The 24580-nt window shown below is 44.0% G+C and overlaps 1 protein-coding gene across 7 annotated transcripts in view; it reads left to right on the top strand.

Moving 5' to 3' along the window:
* Window positions 1–24580, top strand: part of dachs (unconventional myosin-IXb-like dachs) — a 512416-nt gene that overhangs the window by 379647 nt on the left and 108189 nt on the right. For all 7 annotated transcript variants that reach the window (XM_075883315.1, XM_075883314.1, XM_075883320.1 and 4 more), the window contains 2 exons: window positions 21945–22039; window positions 24000–24155. In XM_075883315.1, coding sequence (XP_075739430.1) covers window positions 21945–22039; window positions 24000–24155 — 251 coding nt within the window. The remainder of the gene's footprint in view (window positions 1–21944; window positions 22040–23999; window positions 24156–24580) is intronic.

Genomic DNA, 24580 nt, shown 5'->3' with positions numbered 1-24580 from the left:
CTATAGTGAACCCTTTCAAAGATACAAAACAAGAGTTGTAAAGCAGAAACTAGAACACAAATGTACAAAACACGAAGCGTGCAACCAAGCTTTCAGCTTAGCTGAGCTCCAAACATCACTAAACTTCTGCAGTCATTCTGCCCCAGGTTCTGATTGTGTGGTGTACAAGATGTTGAAAAACCTACCAATCAAAATGCAAAAAACCCTACTTTGCTTGTACAATGCTATCTGGTTTTCTGGCGCTATCCCCACTTTCTGGAAAGAGGATATAATTATTCCCATTTTAAAAGAGGGCGAGGACCCTTCCTCAGTTTCGAGTTATAGGCCCATTTCACTTACAAGCTGCCTTTGTAAACTTTCTGAAAAGATTATAAACCGCTGACTTTTATATTTCCTTGAAACACACAATCTGCTCCACCAATTCCAGTGTGGGTTTCGAGAGGGTAGATCTGGTGCGTATCGAGGCAGAGATCAAAGACACTTTCATCCACAAACAATGCTTCCTTTTAGGGGCGAAGCTCCTTATGGTGTGGCTTGCATGTCCCTCGTAGTACGTAACCACCAGTGGCACATACCCGAAATAGGTATAACATTTGACCTCCAAGGTGGTGCCGGTGAGAGATTTCTTTTGTGCATTGTTTAACAATAAAAAATAGTGCTCAATGTACATGCCAATGGCTGCTAATGGGGAATGAGAGACAGGAGAATTCGGCTTTTAGTCAACGCCCACGCTGCGATCCCCATTAGCAGCCATTGGCATGTACATTGAGCACTATTGGACAAGAAATGGTTGCTACATTATACTCGCTGAGTGTAACCTCCTTAGTTTTAGAAAGGTTTAGCGAGCGTTGAGCTGCGGGGCCATGAATAAAATGAACTAGTATATACCATGAATGAATTCCAAGTGGTTAAAGGGGGGAAGCAGATACGAAGCGCAAGCCGTAAGAAATTAAAAGCTGAATCCTCCTGTCTCTTATTTCACATTAGCAGCCACTGGCATGTACATTGAGCACTATCTGACAGGAAAAGGTTGCTACATTATACTCGCTGGGCGTAACCTCCTTGTTTTTAGCAAAGTTTAGCGAGCATTGGGCCGCAGTGCCATGAATACAGTGAACTAGTATATACCATGAACTCAAGGTGGTTGAAGGTGGGAAGTAGACCCAAAGCGCAAGCCGTAAGAAAGTGTGCGTGTGCCACCTCTCATTTAGTCCTTGGAATGTCCACTGAATGGCGGTGCTTCTATATGGGGAATATATGATAAAAAGATGCGAGATGGTGGGACTTGGAGTGTTTAATAGATGGACGAACGGACACACAGACAGATGCATGGATGGACGCATGAACGGACGCAGTGGCGGATGCATGAACGAATGCAGGGACGGGCGCACGGACAGACGCATGGACGGTCACACAGACGGACGCATAGAAGGACGAATGCTTCGCCCCACTCTCCATCATTCACTCCGTGGATATGCTGCCATTTTTTTTGTGTTCCTCGATATCAAGAAGGCTCACGACACAACATGGCATTTTGGCATATTAAGAGACTTGTCTCACCTGGTGTGCTCTGTAGAATGCTTTCCATAATCGAGGGTTACTTGTCCAATCGGACATTTCGTGTCCATGTGGGCAGTGTTCTCTCTCAAAAATTTGTCCAAGAAACGGGAGTATCGCAAGGCGATGTACTTAGTTGTACACTTTTTATTATTAAAATGAATTCTTTGCACTTGTCCATCCCCCCGCAATATGTTCTATTGTACATATTGTAAGGCAACGTTTTGGCTGCAAGACTCTTCTTTTTTACTTGCCAAGCCTCTGCCCCACAACACAGGTCAGACTGATGATGATGAGTATGTACATATGATAAGATGACGCGCATGAATAATGTTCACACTTGTTTTCCCCCCCACGTGTGAGCGACCAGCCCGGACGCGTCTTAGACGGAAACGGAACCTCGAACGAATGGCTTCAGACGCGATACGTGGACAATCTCTGAACCACGACAGCGACGATCCGAAGAAAGGTCGCTGGGAGTGACACGGTAGCTCACTGGTGACGTTTGTTCATTGATTGTATAGGGTCCAATGAAGCGTGACTGAAATTTATCGCACAATCCTGGAGTACGAATGGGCGTCCAAAGCAACACTTCATCCCCCGGACTGAAGGAGACGTCGCTATGAGAGCTGTCGTAGCGTTGTTTGCGATCTTGCTGATTGGCTTCTGTATTAAGGCGAGTCCGCTGTCGACATTCCTCGAGCCTTGTGATGAACTGCTCTGATACGGTTGCCGAGGCGTCAGTTGGAACATTTAGAAAAGGGGCGTGGATGGTGAATGTCGGTGAACGGCCGTACACGAGACAGAAAGGCGAGTAGCCAGTGGTTCTTTGAACAGCGGTGTTATGGGCAAACGTCACAAAAGGCAAAATCATATCCTAGTTGCCATGGTTTGGTGCGATATACATCGATAGCATGTCTGTTAGTGTCCGATGAAATATCTCTGTCAGTCAATTAGTTTGGGGGTGATAGGCTGACGTCGTCTCATGTACTGCACCACAAGTTGTGAGCAGGGTTTCGATTATGGTGGACAGGAACGTCTTGCTGCGATCACTGAGGAGGACGCAAGGTGCACCGTGATGCAATACAATGGCATTGAGAAAGAAGTCTACGACATCTGAAGCAGAACTTGTGCGTAGTGCAGCAGTCTTCGCGTACCGTGTCAGGTGATCGACAGCAGTCACAATCCAACGATTACCTGCTGGCGTGATGGGGAGAGGTCCGAGTAGTTCTATGCCAACGATGGCGAAAGGAGTCTCGGGACACGGGATGGGTTGCAGAAGGCCAGCAGGAGACACAGTTGGTCGCTTCCGCCGTTGACACAGATGGCAAGATGCAACGTACTTGGCCACTAAAGTAGAGATGCCAGGCCAGAAGAAACGTTTCCTATTGTGGCTTTGTGTTTTGTGAAAAACCAAGTGGTCTGCACATGGGTCGTCGTGAAAGGCTTCGAGGACTTGATGACGTAGAGAACGCGGAAGTACTGGAACCCAGCGGTGTCCATAAGTAGTGTAAACGTAACGATGGAGCACATTGTTATCGAGCTTAAATTGCCGTAGTTGTCGGTGCAATCTAGCATTAGTAGTAGGTGATATGCCATTAAGGCGTTGGATAATGCGATTGCAATATGGATCATCACGCTGGCGCGTGGCGAACTCGGTGTAGCGATTTGAAGCAGGCATGTCGATAACCGTAAGTTGTGATAATGTGAGGGGTGACGCAGTGTTTTGGCCACCAGACGAGCAATCACCTGTCGTACTCGATGATGACAGTGGAAGGGGGCAGCGAGAGAGAGCATCTGCATCTTGGTGTCTTTTGCCAGACTTATAGATGACGTCAAAATCGTACTCTTGTAGGCGGAGCACCCAACGACCGAGGCGACCAGACAAGTTTTTCAGTGTCGATAGCCAGCACAAGGTATGATGGTCTGTAATAACTACAAAGTGGCATCTGTAAAGATACGGTCAAAATTTTTGTGTGGCCCAAACGACAGCAAGGCACTCCTGCTCAGTTATGGAGTAGTTCTGTTCAGCAGCCGTAAGAGCACGACTAGCATACGCAATAACTCTTTCCCGTGAAGTGGCATCCCGCTGTAGAAGAAATGCACCAATGCCATGACCGCTCGCATCCGTGTGAAGACATGTAGGTGCGTTTTCGTCGAAATGGCACAGAACAGGGTCGGATGTTAAAGCATCCTTGAGGGCTTGAAAGGCACGCTCGCAGTCGTCGTTCCAAGCGAAAGTTGATCCAGATGTCAGCAACTTATGCAGTGGCAACGCGATGGCAGCAAAATGGCTGATGGAGCGGCGGAAGTAGGATGCCAGGCCCATGAAACTTCGTAGGTGCTTACGATTTTCTGGCCGAGGGAAGCATATCATGGCAGCAAGCTTGTCAGGATCCGGGCGAACGCCATCTTTGCTGACAAGGTGGCCCAACACCTTGATGTTCTTGTTGGCGAAATGGCATTTCTTTGTATTTAGCTTAAGTCCAGCATTAGAAATACACGTCAAAACTTCGTCCAAACAATCAAGATGCTGACGAAAAGAAGAGGAGAAAATGACGATGTCATCTAGATAACAGAGACATGTTTTCCATTTTAGGCCACGTAGAACTGTGTCAATCATGCATTCAAACGTAGCAGGAGCATTACATAAACCGAATGGCATCATGTTGAATTCATTCAGCCCGCCTGGTGTTGCATAGGCAGTTTTTTCTTTGTCCGCTTCGTGCATAGGTATGTGCCAACTGGTGCGTCACTTGAACACAGTTTAATGGCTCCTGCAGCGTACCCGTCACCGTGGCAGTGGCAGACTATAGACTGCGATGTGTCTTTCCTGGAAGTTACAAAACACACGCCCATTGCCCATATCCGAACATACTTCCTGGAACTTCAACACAAACACACACGTTCTGAGTTTTTTACAGATGCCTCTAAGTCTAACTCCTCTTCTACAGTCGAGCCCGACTATATCGAACCTGTTTATATCAAATTATCCCTTATATCGAACAATTCCTAAACACGGTAAGTTTACATTGGGAATATATAGCAAAAGTTACTGTTTTATCGAACGAAAATAGCAACGACAACTGATATATCAAACTCCATGTGCCTCAAAAGTGCCCCAGCAAGTTGGCTTTCCCTCGCGGTGGTGGGGAAAACTGCCAGCGTCACCCTAGAAAAAGTTGGTTAGACCCGGTTGTGCGCGGGCGAACACCCCCCTCCAAGAAATGATCCTGGCCCGCTCGCAGTGCTTACAGCCAATCAGAGGACATCGTGCTTTCTCCGAGGCGCGGAGACGGTAGAAGTGAGCGCCATTTTTTCTTTCTTTATGCTTGTGTGCCTGCTGCTGCCGATTCAGCGTGGTCTGTGGTGTTGCCTGTTGGTGCTCTGTGAACTGTATTGGCGCGTTGTCATCATGGCTTGCACAAAGAGGCAAAATTTGCCGTTCGCCGCGAAACTCGAAATCATCAATCGGGTTGAGCACGGTGAAAAGAAGTTCAACGTCGCCGCCGCATACAAAATCCCAAGGAGGACCTTGAGTACTATCCTGAAGAACAAGGCAGACATTAGGGCCAAGTCGACAAAAGGCCAGGTGCCCGTGGCGCCCGAGGTGTGCGCGCTGCTGTGGACGAAGATGAAGTGGACATTTACAAGTGGTTTGTGGATGTTCAGTCGTGAAACATCCCGGTGTCCGGCCCTATGATCGAGCAGAAAGCCAAGGACTTTGCTTTTCTGCTTGGCAGGAATGATTTCCAAGGCGGTTCAGGCTGGCTTCAGCGGTTCAAAGAACGGCACGACATTGTTTGCAAAGCTGTTATAGGTGAAAGCAGAGCGGCGGACCTGGACAGCGTAGAAAAATGATTTGAGGAAAACTGTCGAGATATTGCAGCAAGATATAGAGCCTAAGATATCTTCAATGCAGATGAAACCGCTTTCTTCTGGCAAATGTTGCCAAACAAGACACTTGCGTGTCGTGGCGACAAGACAAGCGGCGGCAAGGCAAACGAAATTCATGTGTCCGTGCTGTTGGCAGCTAATTTAGATGGATCAAAAAAGCTTCGACCTTTGGTTATCGAGAAAAGCACGGCACCGCGGTGTTTTCGAAATGCGCTGTCGCTTCCAGTTATCTACCGAGCAAACTCAAAAGCGTGGATGACCAGGGAGCTTTTCAGCAGATGGCTATCGTCGTGGAATGATGATTTGGTAGGCGAAAATCGCAAAGTGTGTCTGCTCGTGGACAATTGTTCATCGCACCACTGCAGTACAACCTTCAGCAACATCGAGCTGCGTTTTTTTTGCCCCCGAACACTACGTCTGTACTGCAACCACTGGATCAAGGCGTTATACGCGCAATGAAAGCCAGCTATCGGAAGTGCATAGTGGAGAGGCTGCTGCAGAACCTTTGGGTCAGCAGGGAGCTTAAGATCCACTTGCTCAGAGCTATTTCTATGTGTAGTAGATCGTGGGCAGATGTCAAGAAGGAGATGATCCAGAACTGCTTTAGGCATGCCGGCTTCTGCATGCCTGGTGATGACACCCCAAATTTTGACAGCGCTGAAGACACCGCAGGTGTTTCTGACGAAGTTTGAAACGAGCTGGCAGAGTTCCCAGGTGCTATCGACGGATCGGCATTCGACGAGTTCACCAGTGCAGATGATGATGTCCTCATCATGGGCCAATTACAGGATGAGGAATACATTGCAGACGTCGTGCCGACCACGAGCCAAAGCGACAGAAATATGGAAATCGACGACAGCCTATTGCCTACATCCTCCGAAGTGATTAGTGCACTTGTGTTGGTCCAGCGCTATTGCTTGAATGTGGAAGGTTGCGGTCTCAGCTGCTCCGACTCGTTGGGCAATGTGGAGGCGTGCGTGCTGTCGCAGGCAGCGAAGTCGTTGACAAAGAAAAAAATTCGGGACTATTTTGTTTCACAGTAGGGCACGCAACTAAGCCACCATATTAATAAAGTACTTTTCTTCTAGTTTGTTATGTGCCTTTGTGTCAAAGCCTATACCGGGCCTATATCGAATTATGCCATATACCGAACTAATAAACGTTTTTTGGCGAGTTCGACATACTTGGGTTCGACTGTACGCTGCTGTCGGCCCATCCTTTTCGAATGCTGGCCCTCTACATCCAGACACAAGTATCTTCACAGAGGAAGCTTACGCGATATTTGTGGTCCCTAAACACATCAAACAATTACAACTACAAAAAGCAGTAATTTATATAGACTCCCTCAGCATGGTAACAGCTCTGCAAGCTGCTAAAAAAACAAAAAAACCCTGTCCTTGTCTCACTTTACTTTATGCACACTCTACAAAATCAAACAACATGTCGTAGGGTCCTGGGTTCCAGGGCATCATAAGATCCGGGCAACTTGATGGCAGATCAGCTTGCGGCATTCGTCCATCAAAGCACTGCCACTACACCCATATCGATCCCGGCCCTTGACCCCAAACTGTCTCTCAATTGAAAGCTCGGGTACTACTGACTAGCAAGTGGGATAGACACACACAAAACAAACTACACGTTATTAAGCCACACCTTGATCATTTGCCGCTAGTGTCGAAATCACGCCGTACTCAGGTAACATTAACAAGGCTCAGGATAGGACACACATACACGACACACTCATATCTTTTGTCTGGTGGCGATCCACCATTGTGTGACAGATACGGTGAAGCACTAACAGTTCTTCACATTTTAATTTAGTCTGAACAATTTGACACTCTAAGAAGAGAACACTATTACCCTACCGACAACATATACCATTACACCCTGCAATGTTCGTCGGTAGGGAACCACTTTTCACTCATAAATCCTTGCTAGTTTTTTTAAATGATGTCTGCTTCTACCATGTAATATACCCAGGCATTGCGTAGCGCGACCTCTCAAGAAAGGTTGCTGCTGCGGTGGCTACATTGAAAGGCACTTGCCTCGCGGCCCTTGGACACAAGGGCGCTGATGAGGCACTTGTGCTAGTGCCAAATATCTTTACTCATGCTTTTATTATCAGAACCTTTCGTCACTCATTTTTACTTTACATTTCATGTCACTGTTATTATTTTATTACTTCTATGTTTTACCCATTTTAGGGAGAGGAATCTTAAGGTTCTTATACAGCCACCCAACATATTCGTTGCTCACATCTCGTCTTATGACCTGGTGCTCTTTGGCCATCAAATGGCCCTTACACCACAAAACACCACACAACAACTTTTTACAACTAATGGCGAGAGTGCCCTGTGTGGGTTAACTGAAAGCTTGTTCAGAGTCGACCTTGTAAAATCAACAGTAGGGCAGATTGGGACAGCTGTCTTGTGAATCTTAGGCAAACCATACAAGGCTGGTGCTGAACCACTGTTGCAAAGAAAAGAGTAATACAAAGACTTGTGTTGAGGCGGCATGAAGCGAAAGATGTCTGCGAGCAGCTTTTGTTGGTCCCTTTGAAGTTTTGCTGTTGGGTTCCTATCTAGTAGAAAGTATGTGCTGGCATCCTCGAAGAGGGCGTTAACCTTGTTCACTTATTCATTCGTGTCGAGCAAGACAGTAGCCTTGCCCTTGTCCGCAGGAAGTATTACAATTTTTTTATTATTGTGCAGGGACTTCACTGGCTGAAGTTCAGCTGAGCTCAGAGAGGAAGGCTGCATATGACAAAGTGAAGAGAGCACAGACACAGCACGCATACGGGTTTCGTCCCTACGAGAAAGTTCTTTGGTTAACCGCATTTTCGACGGCACAAATTATGTTTTTACAGTCTGTTTCAGGGCCTGTATTGAAATTGAGCCTCAGATTTAGAACAGCAGTCTCGGCTACGTTTGGCTTGTAAGAAGAAAGGTTATGCACAGTGCATTTACCTGGCGCACGCGCACTCTTCGCATATTGCTGTGTGGTGCTCATTGTGTGGTGCTCATCACTCTCACCGCACGATATTGCTACATACATGACAGACCGTCTGAAATATCAGCCAAATACCTTGTCAAGCTACTACCATTCCGAAAGTGGTCGTACTTCAGGATAACTTGGCTCAGTTATCCAGCAAAAAAAATGAAACATTCAGAATTGGAAGCAGATCAAACCATGTTTGCGGCGATGTCTTGTTCAGGAGCTGGCCCAGCCAAAAGTTGAAACAGTATGGAATCACCATTCAATACAGGTCTCACCAATGAAAATGAAAAGCCAGGTGCTGGTTTTCTTGAAGCAAAGCATGCTTTCATTCCACTCGTAAGTTATGCTGAGACAATCACTTATTATTATTATCATTTATTATTATTTACAAATACTGCCATCTTGCACAGCAAGATATTGCAGGAGTGAGTACAAAGATAAAATACAATTCAATAAAACTAACGAGTATACAAATTGAATAAACAGAACATCAGGAAAGTATACACAGCTCATCAGTGAAAAACTTTGGAAATTGTTCAACAAATTTATCGCTTGACAGCTCGCACAGGGAGCCCGGAAGACCATTCTAAATATCAATAGTGTGAGAAAAAAAGGAAAACTGAAAGCAATTAATGGATGGCTTTGAAGGAGTTATGTTAAGGTGGTTACTTCTTGTGATTCGAGAAGGGTTAGTAAAGGTAATGGGTACATTGATAAATATTTCCCCATGAGTGATCTTATGCAACAGGACAAGACGGTCAAAAGTGCATCGGAGAGCCAAACTTTTTAACTGTACAATTAAACCTCATTATAATGTAACAGGATATAATGAAATAATGGATAGAACAAAGTTAATGAAGTTCCTCTTGAAAGCTCCATTGAGAACCATGCATTTTAAACTTCGTTGTAATGAAGTAAAATTGGCCGGTAAATGGATATAACAAACTAAATTAGTCTGTCGAAAAAGCGCCGACTGTTGTGAAAATCCCGCGCTGACTTTGCAGCCACGTCACACGCAGCCGAGAGAGCCGTCCTTCTCACACAGCAAGGGTAGAGGATTGAGGAAGCATTTAGTGAGTCACATGACCGAGAAGCGGCACTGCGGTGCAAAGCGATTTACCTCTCACTTAAGAGCACATGATAGGAAAGCTTCCGAAGACTAACATTTATTCACAAATCTGAGGACATCTGTCATGAATTGAAGTAATTGGTGATGCGTGTCTGCACACGTTTGCCTTGCAGCGAGTCAATCAATTTCACTCACACGCAGTTTGCAAGGCATAGTAGGACGCGGTTAAGTACAGCGCCAACGTTCTCTAAAGATGACGTCAATGACTGCGTCTCCCCTGATACCCTCTGCACTGAGAAAGGAGGAGCGTCTTCATGCGGAGAGTGGCAGATCGGCATTAGAGAGAAAACCATCTCTCTGCGACAGTCTCCTTTTTTTCTCTCTCCACACGCGACCTTGAAAGGAGAAGGGTCTCTACGTGCAAAGACGGAAAACAGAGAAGCGTGGCACAGCTAGCACAGGTGCGTCACAAATCGGCATTCGAGAAAGAACAAACAATCCACCACAGTCTTTCCTTTTCTTCTTTTCCTTTGTGTGCAGCATTGAGAGGTGCCATTGCGGGATTGGGAATGGTGCTGAGAGCATTTAGCACTTTCAAAGCACAGTTTGTTCGAATTACAGGGCGTTTTCGCCCATTGGAATACACGTAGCTTTGACAGGACCACAGAGTGGGTTCTAATTAACCGAAAGTTCGAGTTAAGCCTGTTCGAATTAAGGAATTTCGACTGTGTTTATTTTCTATCACATGCGTGGTCGTGTAGCGGTACATTGAGCCGTGAAGCGTTTTCCTTCTTTGCATGCCTATAGGTGTAGCCACAAGCTGTTATAATCGATATAACAAAATAATGGACATAACAAAATGATTGTACCTCCTCTTCAACTTCGTTATAACGAGATTTGAGTGTAGTTCATTAGCATATAATGTAAGGGAAAATTGGCAATCATAACACTTACATATAAATCTGATGGCTTTTTTCTGAATAGAATCAAGCATATTTATATCATTGGCATGATGCGGTGGTCATACGACAGACGCGTATTCTAGAAGAGGTCTTATAAGAGATCTGTATGCTATTACTTTACATTCCCTAGTTGCATTTCGAAGGTTTTTCTTTAAGTAACCCAGCTTTCTTAACACCTTATTGGATATATTTTAAATGTGAGCATGCCATTTCCAGTCAGGGGCGAAAGGAACACCGAGGTATTTGAAGATGTCTACACTTGCTAGCTTGTGGTTACAACTGAAATATGAAAAATTTAATGGGTGCTTTTTATTTGAGAAAATCATTGAGACAGTTTTTTTGAACTTCAGTGACATCTACCATGTCTTACTCCACTTGCAAAAACGGTCAAAAACTTTATTTAACTACAATTGGTCCTGAGTGCCAACCACATCAGAATATACAACACAGTCATCCTCATAAATTCTAAATTTAACAAAAGTCCCAGCAGTTACTTTAACGAGGTCGTTTACATCAATGATGAAGAGTAATAGATCCAGTACCGACCCTTTTGGTACATCAGATGTAACACTGACCTGAGATGAGTGAGCACCATTAAATGCAACAAAGTGTGTTCTTGAGCTCAGACAGTCCTGTATCCAGTCTGTAAGTTTAGTGTCATGAATTAGTTCCTTGAGTTTAATGAGAAGCTTATTATGACATACTGTATCAAAGGATTTCCTGTAGTCAATGAAGATGGCATCAAGCTGTTCTCTGGCGTTAAGTGTGAATGCAATATCGTGGGAGAATTCTAGTATTTGTGGCATAATCAAAAAGCCAGAATGAAAGCCATGTTGAGCATATGAGAGAATATTCTGTTCAGACAAGTACTCGATAATATATTTATAGATGATGTGTTCCAGTAGTTTACAGGACGTTGATATTAATGAAATTGGCCTAGAGCTGCACACCACCTGTTTATTACCATCCTTATGTATGGGAACGACCTTGGCACACTTCCAGAGTAATGGGTCAGTAGATGACTCAACAGACTTTGAAAAAAATGACTGTTAAATACCGAGAGGTCCATTCAGAATAATGTTTCAAAAACATATTAGGTATATCATTTGGCCCTGCACTTTTTGTTGTACCTATTTTGAGTACAAGGTTACGATCGCCCACAGTAGTGATTAACATGCTTGGGAAAGGTGGTGCTGCTAAGTTAGTGCAAAATATGAGACTGCGCCCATCATCACATGTGAACACTGATTTGCAATAGTCATTAAATGCTTCAGAAATACTAAGATTACCAGAGCATGGTTTATCAAAAATAATAAATGAGAAAGGACAGCTCTGACTTGGGGGATTAATGGCTTTCCAGAACATTGAAGGCTTGTCTTTTATGAACAACGCCAAAGTAATATTAAAATAGATACTTTTCGTACTTGACATGGAATCCCTCCCTAATACATGGCAAGCAACGTGGACATGGGTGAAGAAATATAGGCCATGAACATATAGGCAATGAACATAGGCCATGAGATGTTTGTCGCAGTACAAGTCGGAAGATGCACGTACAGTAATGCTATGTACAGAGACTAATATGCGTAAGTAGTTTCTTTCGGCACAAATTCCGAAGTACAATGCAAAATATGACAGAATACAAAATACTATATATGTGACAACAATGCTATGCATAGAAATTGCGTGTATGCACATACACATAACAATACGCACATATATGTAGATACATATATACACACACACACACACACACACACACACACACACACATATATATATATATATATATATATATATATATATATATATATATATATATATATATATATAGACAGTTACATGAATGCCTGGACCACCATTTTCTCGATTTTCACGATAAAAGCACTTCTCTAATGTCACGTGCACTTCATTTCTCAAGGATTATTTTTGCCTCCAGTAATTTATTTAATAACAAAGGAACACTAAAACACAACATTTGTCACCCAAAATTTGTTCTACCGAATGGAAGGTTCCAGTGTTGTTGGTGACGAGTAGGGTACAGAATAGCATGCGTTTCCAGTACAAAGATATCTAAGAAGGCACGATTGTTATGAAAAAGAGATTGCTTATATCTTATTGCTAGGGAATACTCGTGAAGTTTGTGAATTGGGACAATATTATAGCGCTGAAACAGTTCATCAGTGTGTGCTTAGTAGTCGACATTTGCTATAAACCTGATCGCTTTTTTTTTGTAGTCTGTATATTTTACTTATGTTGGTTGCTGTCGTACTTGCCCATACCAAAAGACAATAATTTACACGGGACAAAATGAAGCTGTTATAAAGTGTTAGTTTAATGGAAACTGGAAAAAAATAACCCATTCGTGCAAGTATGCCCACACATTTTGATAGGTTCGTAATTATATTATTAATCTGAGGATCCCACGACATTGTGCAATTAAAAAGTACTCCTAAAGTTTTAAAGTTTTCTACAATTTCAACAGCCGCGCTACCTATACGTAATCTATTGTCTAAGGAAATCTGTCCCCGTGAATGAAAAACTACAGCTTTTGTTTTTGTTGCATTAATGAGTAATGAATTTCGTTCACTCCATGTGTTTAAGCTTTCTAACGTAGTGTTTATAAGTGTGGTCATGACAGTCATATCGTTACCTGTAAAAAAACTGCTGGTGTCATCCGCGTATATTTGTATTTAGGTTTGTCACTGACCTTGACAATGTCATTTATGTATAGGTTAAAAAGCAGCGGTCCTAGAAGGCTACCTTGCGGAATCCCTGTGGTTATTGCCTGGAGAGAAGAAAGCGAATCCTTAATTTTTACACATTGTGAGTGGTACTTAAAGTAAGATTTCAAGAGGGAAAGTGGAATGCCGCAAACACCATATATTTCAAATTTTTCATATAAAGTATGATGACAGACGGTCGAAAGCCTTAGAAAAATCTATGAAAACACCAATGCAAAGTTCTTTACTCTCGAACGATTTAAGGATTATTTCTTTCTGAGCTAGTAAAGCAGTCTCCGTCGACCTGCCCTTCATAAAATCATGTTGAGATTGAGATATTATGTTAAACTTCATACAAAAATTCATGAGTCTTTTAAACATAATTTTCTCCAAGCCTTTTGAAAATATGGGTAATATAGAAATTGGCCGATAGTTCGTAAGATCATTCTTGTCTTCTTTCTTGTATAACACGCTGACAACGGATGTTTGCATTTGTTTTGGGAAACAGCCTGTTGATAGGGACAAATTGTAAATGTAAGAGAGCACGGGAGCTATGATATCGATTGCATGTTTGATCGGGGAAATCTGAATACCATCTATGTCACGAGCGCTGCTCTGTTTTAGGGTGGAAAAAATTGAAACTATTTCTTGATCATCGGTTGGTCGAAGAAAGATGTTCTTTGTCCTAATTGTCATTGCGTCAGTTATAGCTGTCTGCGCTGTTTGCCTCGGCTGTGCAAGGTTTGTGAGAAAATGAATAAATCTTTCTGCGAGCTCTACATCTGTAACCGCTCGACCATCTATATTTATTTCAGTAACCCCAGGAGAGATCGGTGTCCTGTGAAGCAAAGGGTTAAGTTTCTTCCACAGTTCTGCACTCCCTTTGCAGTTGTCTGCATGGAATCATTGATTTAAATAATTTCTTTTTTCTTTCATGATAAAGGAATTTGCCTTATTGCGGTATTTTTTAAATGCGGTTAAGTGTGACTCATCCTTAGTTTTTAAAAACCTTCTGAATAACTTGATTTATTTTTGATCATTCTTAAACACTCGCGATTGATTCATGGTTTGCGACTTCTACGGCATTTCTGTAGAACTTTTTCTTTATGTGTCTAAAATAGACTTTTTTAAATATAATCAAGAATGTTTCATAGGCTAAATCTGCATTTTCTGAGTGGTATACCACACTCCAGTCTGTTTGGGAAAGGCTTGTGCTGAATGCTGTTAAAGTGTGAGGTGTGATATTTTGAACTGTTCTAGCGGGCAGTGTTTGGAACTTCTTGATTGCATTCTCCGTAACAAAATAGAGTGCAAAGCGGTCGCTGATGTCACAACATATTACACCAGTCTCTACATTATCTTTGTTTATGTTAGTAATAAATAGACCGATTAACGTTTATGAGGTAGGGGTGATGCGTGTGGGAGTTTCCGTTACTATATCATAGCCACTCGACTCGACCGTAGCCACAAATGTAATTGGGACAGCAGACGACTCCAGTATGTTGATATTAAGGTCACTGCCAAGAATAAGTTTTAAATTGTTGTCATTTACATAATTTAATAATTCTTCAAGGCTACTAATAAATGTATTCACAGATGAATCGGGTGGTCTGTACATGACAGCATATACATAATTCATCATCATCATCATCATCATCATCAGCCTGACTACGTCCACTGCAGGACAAAGGCCTCTCCCATGTTCCGCCAGTTAACCCGGTCCTGTGCTTGCTGCTGCCAATTTATACCCGCAAACTTCTTAATCTCATCTGCCCACCTAATCTTCTGTCTCCCCCTAACCCGCTTCCCTTCTCTGGGAATCCAGTCAGTTACCCTTAATGACCAGCGGCTATCATGTGTACGCGCTACATGCCCTGCCCATGTCCATTTCTTCTTCTTGATTTCACCTATGATATCCTTAACCCCCGTTTGTGCCCTAATCCACTCTGCTCTCTTCTTGTCTCTTAAGGTTACACCTACCATTTTTCTTTCCATTGCTCGCTGCGTCGTCCTCAATTTAAGCTGAACCCTCTTTGTAAGTCTCCAGGTTTCTGCTCCGTAACTAAGTACCGGCAAGATACAGCTGTTATATACCTTCCTCTTGAGGGATAGTGGCAATCTACCTGTCATAATTTGAGAGTGCTTGCCGAATGTGCTCCACCCCATTCTTATTCTTCTAGTTACTTCAATCTCGTGGTTCGGCTCTGCGGTTATTACCTGCCCTAAGTAGACATAGTCTTTTACAACTTCAAGTGCACTATTACCTATCTCGAAGCCCTGCTCCTTGCCGAGGTTGTTGTACATTACTTTCGTTTTCTGCAGATTAATTTTAAGACCCACCTTTCTGCTCTCCTTGTCTAACTCCGTAATCATGAGTTGCAATTCGTCCCCTGAGTTACTCAGCAATGCAATGTCATCGGCGAAGCACAGGTTACTAAGATATTCTCCATTGACTCTTATCCCTAACTGTTCCCATTCTAGGCTTCTGAAAACCTCCTGTAAGCACGCGGTAAATAGCATTGGGGAAATTGTGTCCCCCTGCCTTACACCTTTCTTGATTGGTATTCTGTTGCTTTTTTTATGAAGCACTATGATAGCAGTTGATCCCCTGTAGATTTCTTCCAGAATGTTTATATATACTTCATCTACGCCCTGATTCCGCAGTGTTTGCATCACGGCTGATATTTCTACTGAATCAAACGCCTTCTCGTAATCTATGAAGGCTATGTATGTATACATAATTACGTGTAGTCAAAGTTAAGCACTCAATGTCAGCACTGACATAAGAAAATTGTGGTATTATTTGAGCGTCTATGCAGTTTTTCCCTAGAACCATGAGGCCACCGCCTTTTTTCTTTGTTCGGTTAAGAAAGAAAGTATTATAACCATCTCGCTTGTAAATCTCGTCGCCTGAAGTATAATACCAAGTTTCCGTAATCATTATTACGACGAAAGAAAAAAAACGTATCTAGAAAAATAGATAGATCATCTTCCTTGTTCCGTGCTGAACGAATGTTTAGGTGAAGGCAGCACAGACTATCGCTACACCGATTTCCTACAAGGTTATTGACGTCATAAGGTGATACCGCCATGGCGAAACAGAAGCTGCACCGCAATTCCGGATAGGGTTTTTAGGCAATCTTTTCAATGTCGCTTGCGTCGCGAATGTGCAATACATGTGAGCCTTCATCCTTTCGCGCGAGAATATGCCCATCATTCGTCCACACGAACCTACAGTTCGCTGCTTTCTTTTTAGCTATTGCCGCTCAAAGAAGCTGCTTTAGGACCGGGCATAAGTGTTCATTGATGAACACAGGTGTGTTAGAGGCGTGACCGAGGTCCTGTGTCGAGATGCGCGTCTTCTTTGCTTTCTGCAGCACCAAATCACGTATTGAATGGCTGCAAAATTGTACTATTATGTTCGGTATTCAACTGGCATTCTTTGCTGGTACACGGTGACATTTTTCAACATCATCTTTGGTTACAGGCACATTCAGCAGTCTGCCGATCCTATGAAGGGTATTTCCAAGATCTTCCTCAGCAAGTTTGGGTATTCCCTTAATCTCAAGGTTACATTTGCGGGAGTATTGCTCAGATACAGTTATCCTCTGCTCTTGTTGAGACATTGTTTCTTGAAAGCTTCGCACTCGGTTCTCAACTGCTCATTAGCGCTTCTGAGTGACTTATTATCCCCCACAAGATCCGCATTCTCTTTCTTTATTTTCTCAACTTCAACGTTCAAAAAGCTCACACTGTTTTTCAGGTCTCTTATTTCCTTTCTTAGCTCTCTTTCAACTGACGATTTGAATTCAATCATCTTCTTTTTCATTTCTTCTCGCAACTTAGTCAATTCACTCATGACTACAGCAATACTTCACACAAGAAATGTATCACCACTTTGGCAGCAGAAAGGCAGCAAAAAGAATAATCTTTGTTTAGTATGTAAAAAAAATGAATGCAAACCTGAAATAATCGAACACAGGCGTGTGAGGAACAAGCTTTCGCTGCCCCCCCCTGCTGCCAAGTGAAGTGCAGGCCTCCCCTGTTACTGGTTTTAAAGACGGTTCCCCTGGTGTTGCTCCACGGTGGTAGCTTTTTTGCTTCGTCAGGGCTTGCCTCTCGAAACGTGTGACGCAGTCAGCGATGCAGGGCAGCACAGCATGTGACGATGTGCCGACGATGATCAGCCATTGAGTTGTCAACTGAAATAATCGAACACAGGCGTGTGAGGAACAAGCTTTCGCTGCCCCCGCTGCGGCCAAGTCATACTGCAGACTAGAAGTGGTGGCTTTCTTATTTATTCGTATTTATTTTTTTATTTATTTTATTTCAAACATTTTGAACGTGTTTTTTTCGACACATTACAATATAACCACCGGTAATCTTGTGTAGTGTGTCGTGAACGAGAGACAAAATAAGTTCAATACGTGACAGTACTTCTTAAGCGACTCCCGGAGTATTTATAACCCTTAGCTTGGAGATGTACACGAATAAAAAGAAAAAATATAACGAAAATTCTATTGCTAGGAGCGTTGTCTAGCTGAAATTGCCGACCACTAGATGTCTTTCTAGAAGTCAACCTTGCCAAAACACACTTGTGCTATGCGACTCAACTGCAATGAGGCTATGTTAGCAAAAGTGGTACTCCGTCTTCACCTCTGTACATAATCGGTTGAGATGAGAGTTTATTAACAAATAAACGTAATGCTTTGTTTTAATGCGGCTGAATAAAAGTGTTGGGCTGCATCTCTGAACACACATCAGCAGGTAGTAAGGTATTCCATTCCACGTTCACCTGCCTGGTATGGGTGAGCAGCTGTGCTTCAGAATGAATTATCAAAAATGTGAACGTTTGCAGACCTTTCATACTTGTGTCGTCGATGACAACGAGACGTCTTACGTCAGAGGAATATTAGACGGAGACCGCCAGTGAACTTTCATCAAAGAAGATCTGGCGAGGAGGTTGGGTCCGCAGATTATTCTGGAGGCTTGCTTGTCGGTGAACACATTTGCATCAGACACCTCCTCGTGCGCGAAAAAATGCAAGGTCATCGAGGTTCGCGTACGCAGCCAATTTGATGACAGCGAACGCATCATCGAATCCATATCCATGTCGGTAATTTGCAACGACATTCCTGCCACAGCCATGGAATGCTCCTTCACAGCGAAATTGAAGGAACAAAGAGAGAGAAGAAATGTAGGAAAGGTAGGGAAGATAACTAGACTTTTCGTCCAGTTTGCTACCCTACACATGGTTTCAGTGCTTCATACTTTATTCATCAAGCGTGAACATGGAAAAGTGCATGGGTACAGATTCACTGGGAGGTCCCAAGGTAAGAACCGCAGGTGGGACCTCCCACTTTGGTTAGCTGAAATGTGCTGCGTATCTTTCTAACACGCTCTGAGAAGTCCTCATTTACATATATTTGTGCTCCTTTAGCTTTCTGGCATTCTTTAAAAGGGCAAGTTTAGATCTGTAGTCTAAAAATTTAAATATAGCAGAGCAGGGCTTTCGCCCTCTATGCTCTCCAAGCCTGTGTCATCATTCGATGTCGGTACATTCAAGACCAAGTTTTTCAGACATTAGGCTAATGAACAAATCAAGCAGCTGCTCAGGAAACTCAGAATGGTGTTCAGGCCATCCGTAGACAATAATATTATTTCTACGGGACCTGTGTTCAAGTTCGTCAGAATGGTTGTCTAACTTTGACACCAAGTTAGCAAGATGAGTTACCATTTTTTTCAAGTTGTTTAACACGTGGAATTGCTTCCTTGGTTGATAATACCAAGACCTCAAACCTATTTAGCCTTTCTTCAATGGAAGTGAACTTGGCTGTCCATGAAGAAAGCTCAGAACGAAATTTTTCTTGTCCACGAGCAGCTGCAACAGTTCTTTGTTTAACTTGTCAGGACCAGGATTGCTGTCAACATTGCCATATGATAGCAACAAAACTCTACTGACAAAGAAAAAAAAATTGGAAAATTCTACGTACAGTGGGAATCGATGATATCTGAAGCACTAATGAGAAATGTTGATATGTTACTTTAAAATCAGCACAAAGTTACGAGGTGGAGGTAAATGATGCCGTACATGACTTCCGTGTCATGATTATCATGTTTGGATGTGTCTGTGACCTTCACAATCTATTCACATTACGTGATACCAAACTTAGTATATGTGGAGCTAGTGAAACAACCACGAGCACGCTATGAGCGTCGTATGTTGTCATGTTCTTACATGACACGCGTGTCAGGATTATCATGTTTGCACCAGTCATATATTTCATCATCCATTGACGTCAAGTAAGACAAAATTTAGCATATGTGGAGCTAGCGAACGGCCGCGAGCGCATCGTGAAGGGCCCAGTATACTTCAATGTAGCGTTAACGCGCGCAAACATTGGGCACAGCGACGCTACGTTAGCAAAACGCAAACACTCTAATAGTCTGATGCCAGGCGCGACCGATGTTGCATTTCGCACCGATGCGTTACCCAAAGAACACTGCATCCCCCTCTTTTCGTGACGGAGGGACGCCGGACGCGCAGGAACTCGCATGCGTCAAAGTAACGCAGTGTGGCGTGCGCCTGCGAGTATATGGCAGGACCGGAACCTGGCGTGGCAACGTCGGTGTGAGGCGATGAAATGAATGCCGGCAAGCATGCGCACCGCGTCACATCGAAATGTATTGGCGCCTTGTCTGTAGCATGTAGTCATGTTCTCACATAACACGCATTTCATGATTATCATGTTTGCTCCAGTCACATACGTTCGTCATCCTTTGGCGTCACGTACCAAGTTTGGCGTATGGGAAACTAGCGAAACGGCCGCGAGCGCATCATCAGTGTGGCATGTAGTCATGCTGTTACCTGACACCCATGTCTTGATTATCGTGTTTGGATGTGTCATTTAGCTAGGTCGTCCGTTCGCATTGCATAATACCGAGTTTGTCACAAGTGAAGTTAGCAAAACGGCCGCGAGCGCATTATGAGCGTAGCATGTAGTCATGTTGTTACATGACACGCATGTCATGATTTTCATGTTAGGGTCTGTCGCTTGTGTTTGCCATACAGTCATGCCATACCATACCAGTTTTTCAACCTGCCATGTGAACGAAATCATCGCAATAGCTACAGGACCATGAAATGTAAATCATGACATTAGTGACATATATGTAATGATTTTCATGTTATAACTAGTCAAATATGTTATTCATACAGTCATGTTATGCCATACCAGGTTTGGTATAGATGTAGGCGGCTAGACAGAAAGACAGGCAGACAGACAGACTGACTGACTGACTGACCGACTCACTCACTCAAAGTCGCCGAAGTTCGCTAAGGAATGCTTCACATTTAAAATGATAATGCCGTCACGAGTGGGTCAGGCAGCAGCACTAGACATCGATCCTCCTTTCTATAGCAAGAGAAGTCGTATTTTGGCCGTTGCTGTAAGATGGTGCAGACAGACAAGACAGACAACCAAGTCAAAATCGTGCCGCCGAAAGACCCACTGGAGAGAGCAATATTCGTTGTCAGCTTTATAGCAGGCCAGAAGTGGCCAGCTGGTGACGCTGGTGACGCCCATGCGCCGATGGGCTCCCAAAAGTCCAAGTCACAAAAGTCGGGTGACTGAATCCATAGATAATAATAATATACTCATTCAGCGATAATGACAGCTCGCAATTTCCACAGTGTCATCAGCGAACAAGCAAAGGTGATTCTACAAAATTATGCGACAACAGGAGACTGCAACAAAGGCATCGCTGAACAAAAACTTTAACGGAAGCACACTCACGATTTCAAGAATATTGTACAATAAGATCTTTAGCCTTAAGGTCGTTTCGAGATGTAAGACGTTTTCACATAAAGCTACGCCGTCATAGACGCTTTCTGCACCAATGGTGACACCGACTACAGCACCACACCAAATGCCAAGAAATACGCAGGACTCTTCGGTTACCACAAGCACTTCGGCATCACGCCATCACCACCTGTCAAAAAAGCACGCAAAACTAGAAACACGAAAGTGCACCCTTCACGGCAAAAAATACAACCCCAAGGACATCCGATGGGCGTTCCAGCCTTTCTCATTCTCCACAAAGAGTTCAAGTGTCCGTATCCGTGCAAGTGTTCGTATCCATTCAAATGTGTCAGTGCCCGCACGGCCCTGAACACAGCAGTCAACCTCGCCCAACATAGTTGTAGACTGGTCTCGGCCTTGCAGTTTTAGTGATATTGTGAAACTCCATTGGGTTTTAAGCTGTGAATTTGGACATTCTTCTACTTTAATGTCTACATCATTTTGTTATAGTTTCTAATCGGTGCATCTTTCAAAGAGAGAGGGAACATGGTGACGTAAGAAGGTATGTAGGATCATTGGTTGAAGCCGAGAAGAACGGAGTGCAATGGAATAAAAATATGGCCATGTGTGACGCTATTTTTAAGCTTGCGAGTGAGTGAAACGAAAATCGGCCCAAGCTGCCATAATACTTGCGTAGTAACACAAATTTGCGGAATCCCCTCCTTCGCTCCAACGACAGGTAAGTTCTCACGGAGTGTAGGGCACTTGCTTGTTCCAGTGCTTGGTCTTTGTATCGTATGTCACACCAAACTAGCTGCAATTCTTTGTCTAAAAGGTATCTCATTTTTTGCTTATACCGACAGTGCTTTGGTGTCGGATGTGACACTGTATAAAGGTGGTTAGAATGTGCAGCTCATTCTGCACATTAACACTGCAGCTCATCCTGGAGCACTTCAGCCAGACAATCGCCAATGTCAAGCTCTCCAATGCCACTGTCAATTGGGCTTTGGGCAAGAGGCACATCTTCCTCAGGTAATGTTCACAAAACACGAGTTTTTTTGCAGTCAACTTGGGACTGGCTGTCACGGGTAGCATATTCTTTAGTCGAAAAAGGGAGAAGAAATTGGGTGACTTGCAAATGTCTGCCATCACTTCGCGATATTCTCTGGAGACGCGTTGATTCCTCAGTACGCTGCGGCGTTGGGTAAAACTTGCCCCGATGCTGACTCCGTGCTGGCTTTACGACTTGCACTTCCAAAAAAATTGCCCGCAGCTTCCCTCGGGGGAACACTGAGGAGGATGCGGACCATATAATTGGTTAACGGGGTGTTAAAGTGCGACTTACTTGGGTCGATGGCTAAATTGGTTAACGTGGTTGTGAAATGGGGTGTTAAATTGCGACTTACTTGGGTCGATGGCTAAATTGGTTAACGTGGTTGTAGGAGGGGGTGTTAAATGAGTGAACACGTACACATGTATGCGAAAGGGCGGCGCTGGTCGAAGGGACGTCGATCACTGTGTTTGTGGACTCGTTGGAATTCATTTCACCGCGACCTTGGACGTCGACGCGCCGTACAAACCAACCGACGAGCGGCAACTGAGCGAGCGAGCGCCGACCTTGAGTATATATACAGCACGACGGCGCATGTACTGTCAGCTGTTGAATGTTCTCGAAGCGCGACGCCACATGCGCGTCCACTGGAGAATCAGGAGAATTGTAGATGTCGAACGCGGTGTGTAGAGGAGGAAGGGTGCACAGATGGTGGAGGAGTGAAGCGCGCGCGGTGTGTAGAGGAGGAAGGGATGCACAGATGGTGGAAGAGTGGGCGACGGCGCGACGGCGCATGCGCGCGCGTCAGCTGTCGAATGTTTGAGAAGCGGTGCAGACGGCGCGGACGGCGCACTACAAGGCGCGAGTATAAGATGCTCCGCATCTAAAAGTCCATCCGATTCTGGCACCCTTCGGGGTTCTCGTCCTCCCCCTCGACCATACTTGCATGGACATACTTGGAAGTAGCGAGTGCACGGTAGTATTCAAAAGCTAGGCCTTGACGCGTCAAACAACCTTGCCTCAGCGTCAGAGCGAAAAGTCTCGAAAAATGGCGAAAATACCACCCACCAGCACAAACTTGGTATCGGCATGGTACTCTGAAAGAACTGCATTCAATAATACAAAACCTCGCTGATGATGAGAGGCGTTTCTGATAGAAAACATTCACAAGAGTGGGAGCGGATGTTCGCGCATCCGCGCTAGTAGGCTCGTGGATGCTGTTTATGGCAGTGCGACTTTACAAAAATAACAGCGTAAGACGTGTTGAATAAATTGTTTTTATGTATAAAAAACATGCCAAATATGGGTGTATAATTATAATTTGTAAAAAACATTCCGTTAGATTGATCATAACTCCTTGTTTTTCGAACTTGCATCCTCTTGCATTTGGTGAGGGTACCAGTTTGTTACGTATTCGTGACATACTTCCTGAGGCCAGATTTCGCGGAGTGTCTGCTCCCAACTTTTTTCTTTCTCTATGTTACAGACGTGCAGTGAGCCCTTCGTTGATTCGCAAGAGGAATAATTATGGCGTGGTAGTGGGCATTCAAGAACTGTGCTTGCAATAGGCCTTGAATGATACTTTGAAACAGCCAATGTTATGATATAATAGCCATTCGTTTGCTTACATCAGGGTTGAGGCATGCACTGAGAATTGAAGCAGACTAGCAGCTCATGTGGCTGTGCGCACGAGGCCTAATTACGCTATCTTGATTTGCTTTCGAAGGCGAATGTTCTGTAACATTTTCTTTTATTACGTTCCTCACGTCAATAATTACCGCACATGATTCACCACTAACTCTGTTGACAGTATGTCTTTTTCAAGTGCAACAATGCACTGCATAGATGAACCTCTTTTACGATTTGTGTGTACTCTCACTTCATTTCCAAAGATTTTGAGGCAATTCTCACTCAATGTTTTGGATGTTGTTCCTGTTCCAGTGAGAATGCCCGGCAACAACTGGAGCTCTTGCGCGAGGCGCGGCGTCACGCAGCTGCCCTGCTCATCCAGGCAGTGTGGCGTGGTTGGCACCAGCGGCTGCGGTGGCCCAGTTTACGCCGGAGTCTACAGCTGCACGGAAGGGTTGCCAACACGAGGTGTGCACTGCTCTTTCTCACTGAGAAAGTCACGCGCTTTGTTCGGCGTTACTCTCAAAAGTTTTATTGATGCCACATGTTTCAACAGCTGACATCACTGAAGGACCGGCTGCCTTTGTCACCTGTGAAAGTGATTCTAGTAAAAAAATACTTACATAATATTAACGGCCCTGCAACGCATAGCATTCATTTAGCCAACATACATGAATTTGCCTAAGCTTCGTTCTTTTGGCTGGATGCAGCATCGTCTGGCCTTCAGCCACATTATCGCAAGATGACGTTCAGCAAACAATCAGCAGTTTCACTTCCCCACCTTGACTTTCTTAGTTTCGCCATGTCTGCTGCTGATCCAAATATCGCAGGTGTGATCCCGGCCACGGCGGTCGCATTTTGATGAAGCCGAAATGGTACAGGCCCATGTATTG

Source organism: Rhipicephalus microplus, unplaced genomic scaffold (genome assembly GCF_043290135.1).
Source record: "Rhipicephalus microplus isolate Deutch F79 unplaced genomic scaffold, USDA_Rmic scaffold_16, whole genome shotgun sequence".
NCBI classification, from domain to species: Eukaryota; Metazoa; Arthropoda; class Arachnida; order Ixodida; family Ixodidae; genus Rhipicephalus; species Rhipicephalus microplus.
This window is presented reverse-complemented; position numbering and strand designations above follow the sequence as displayed.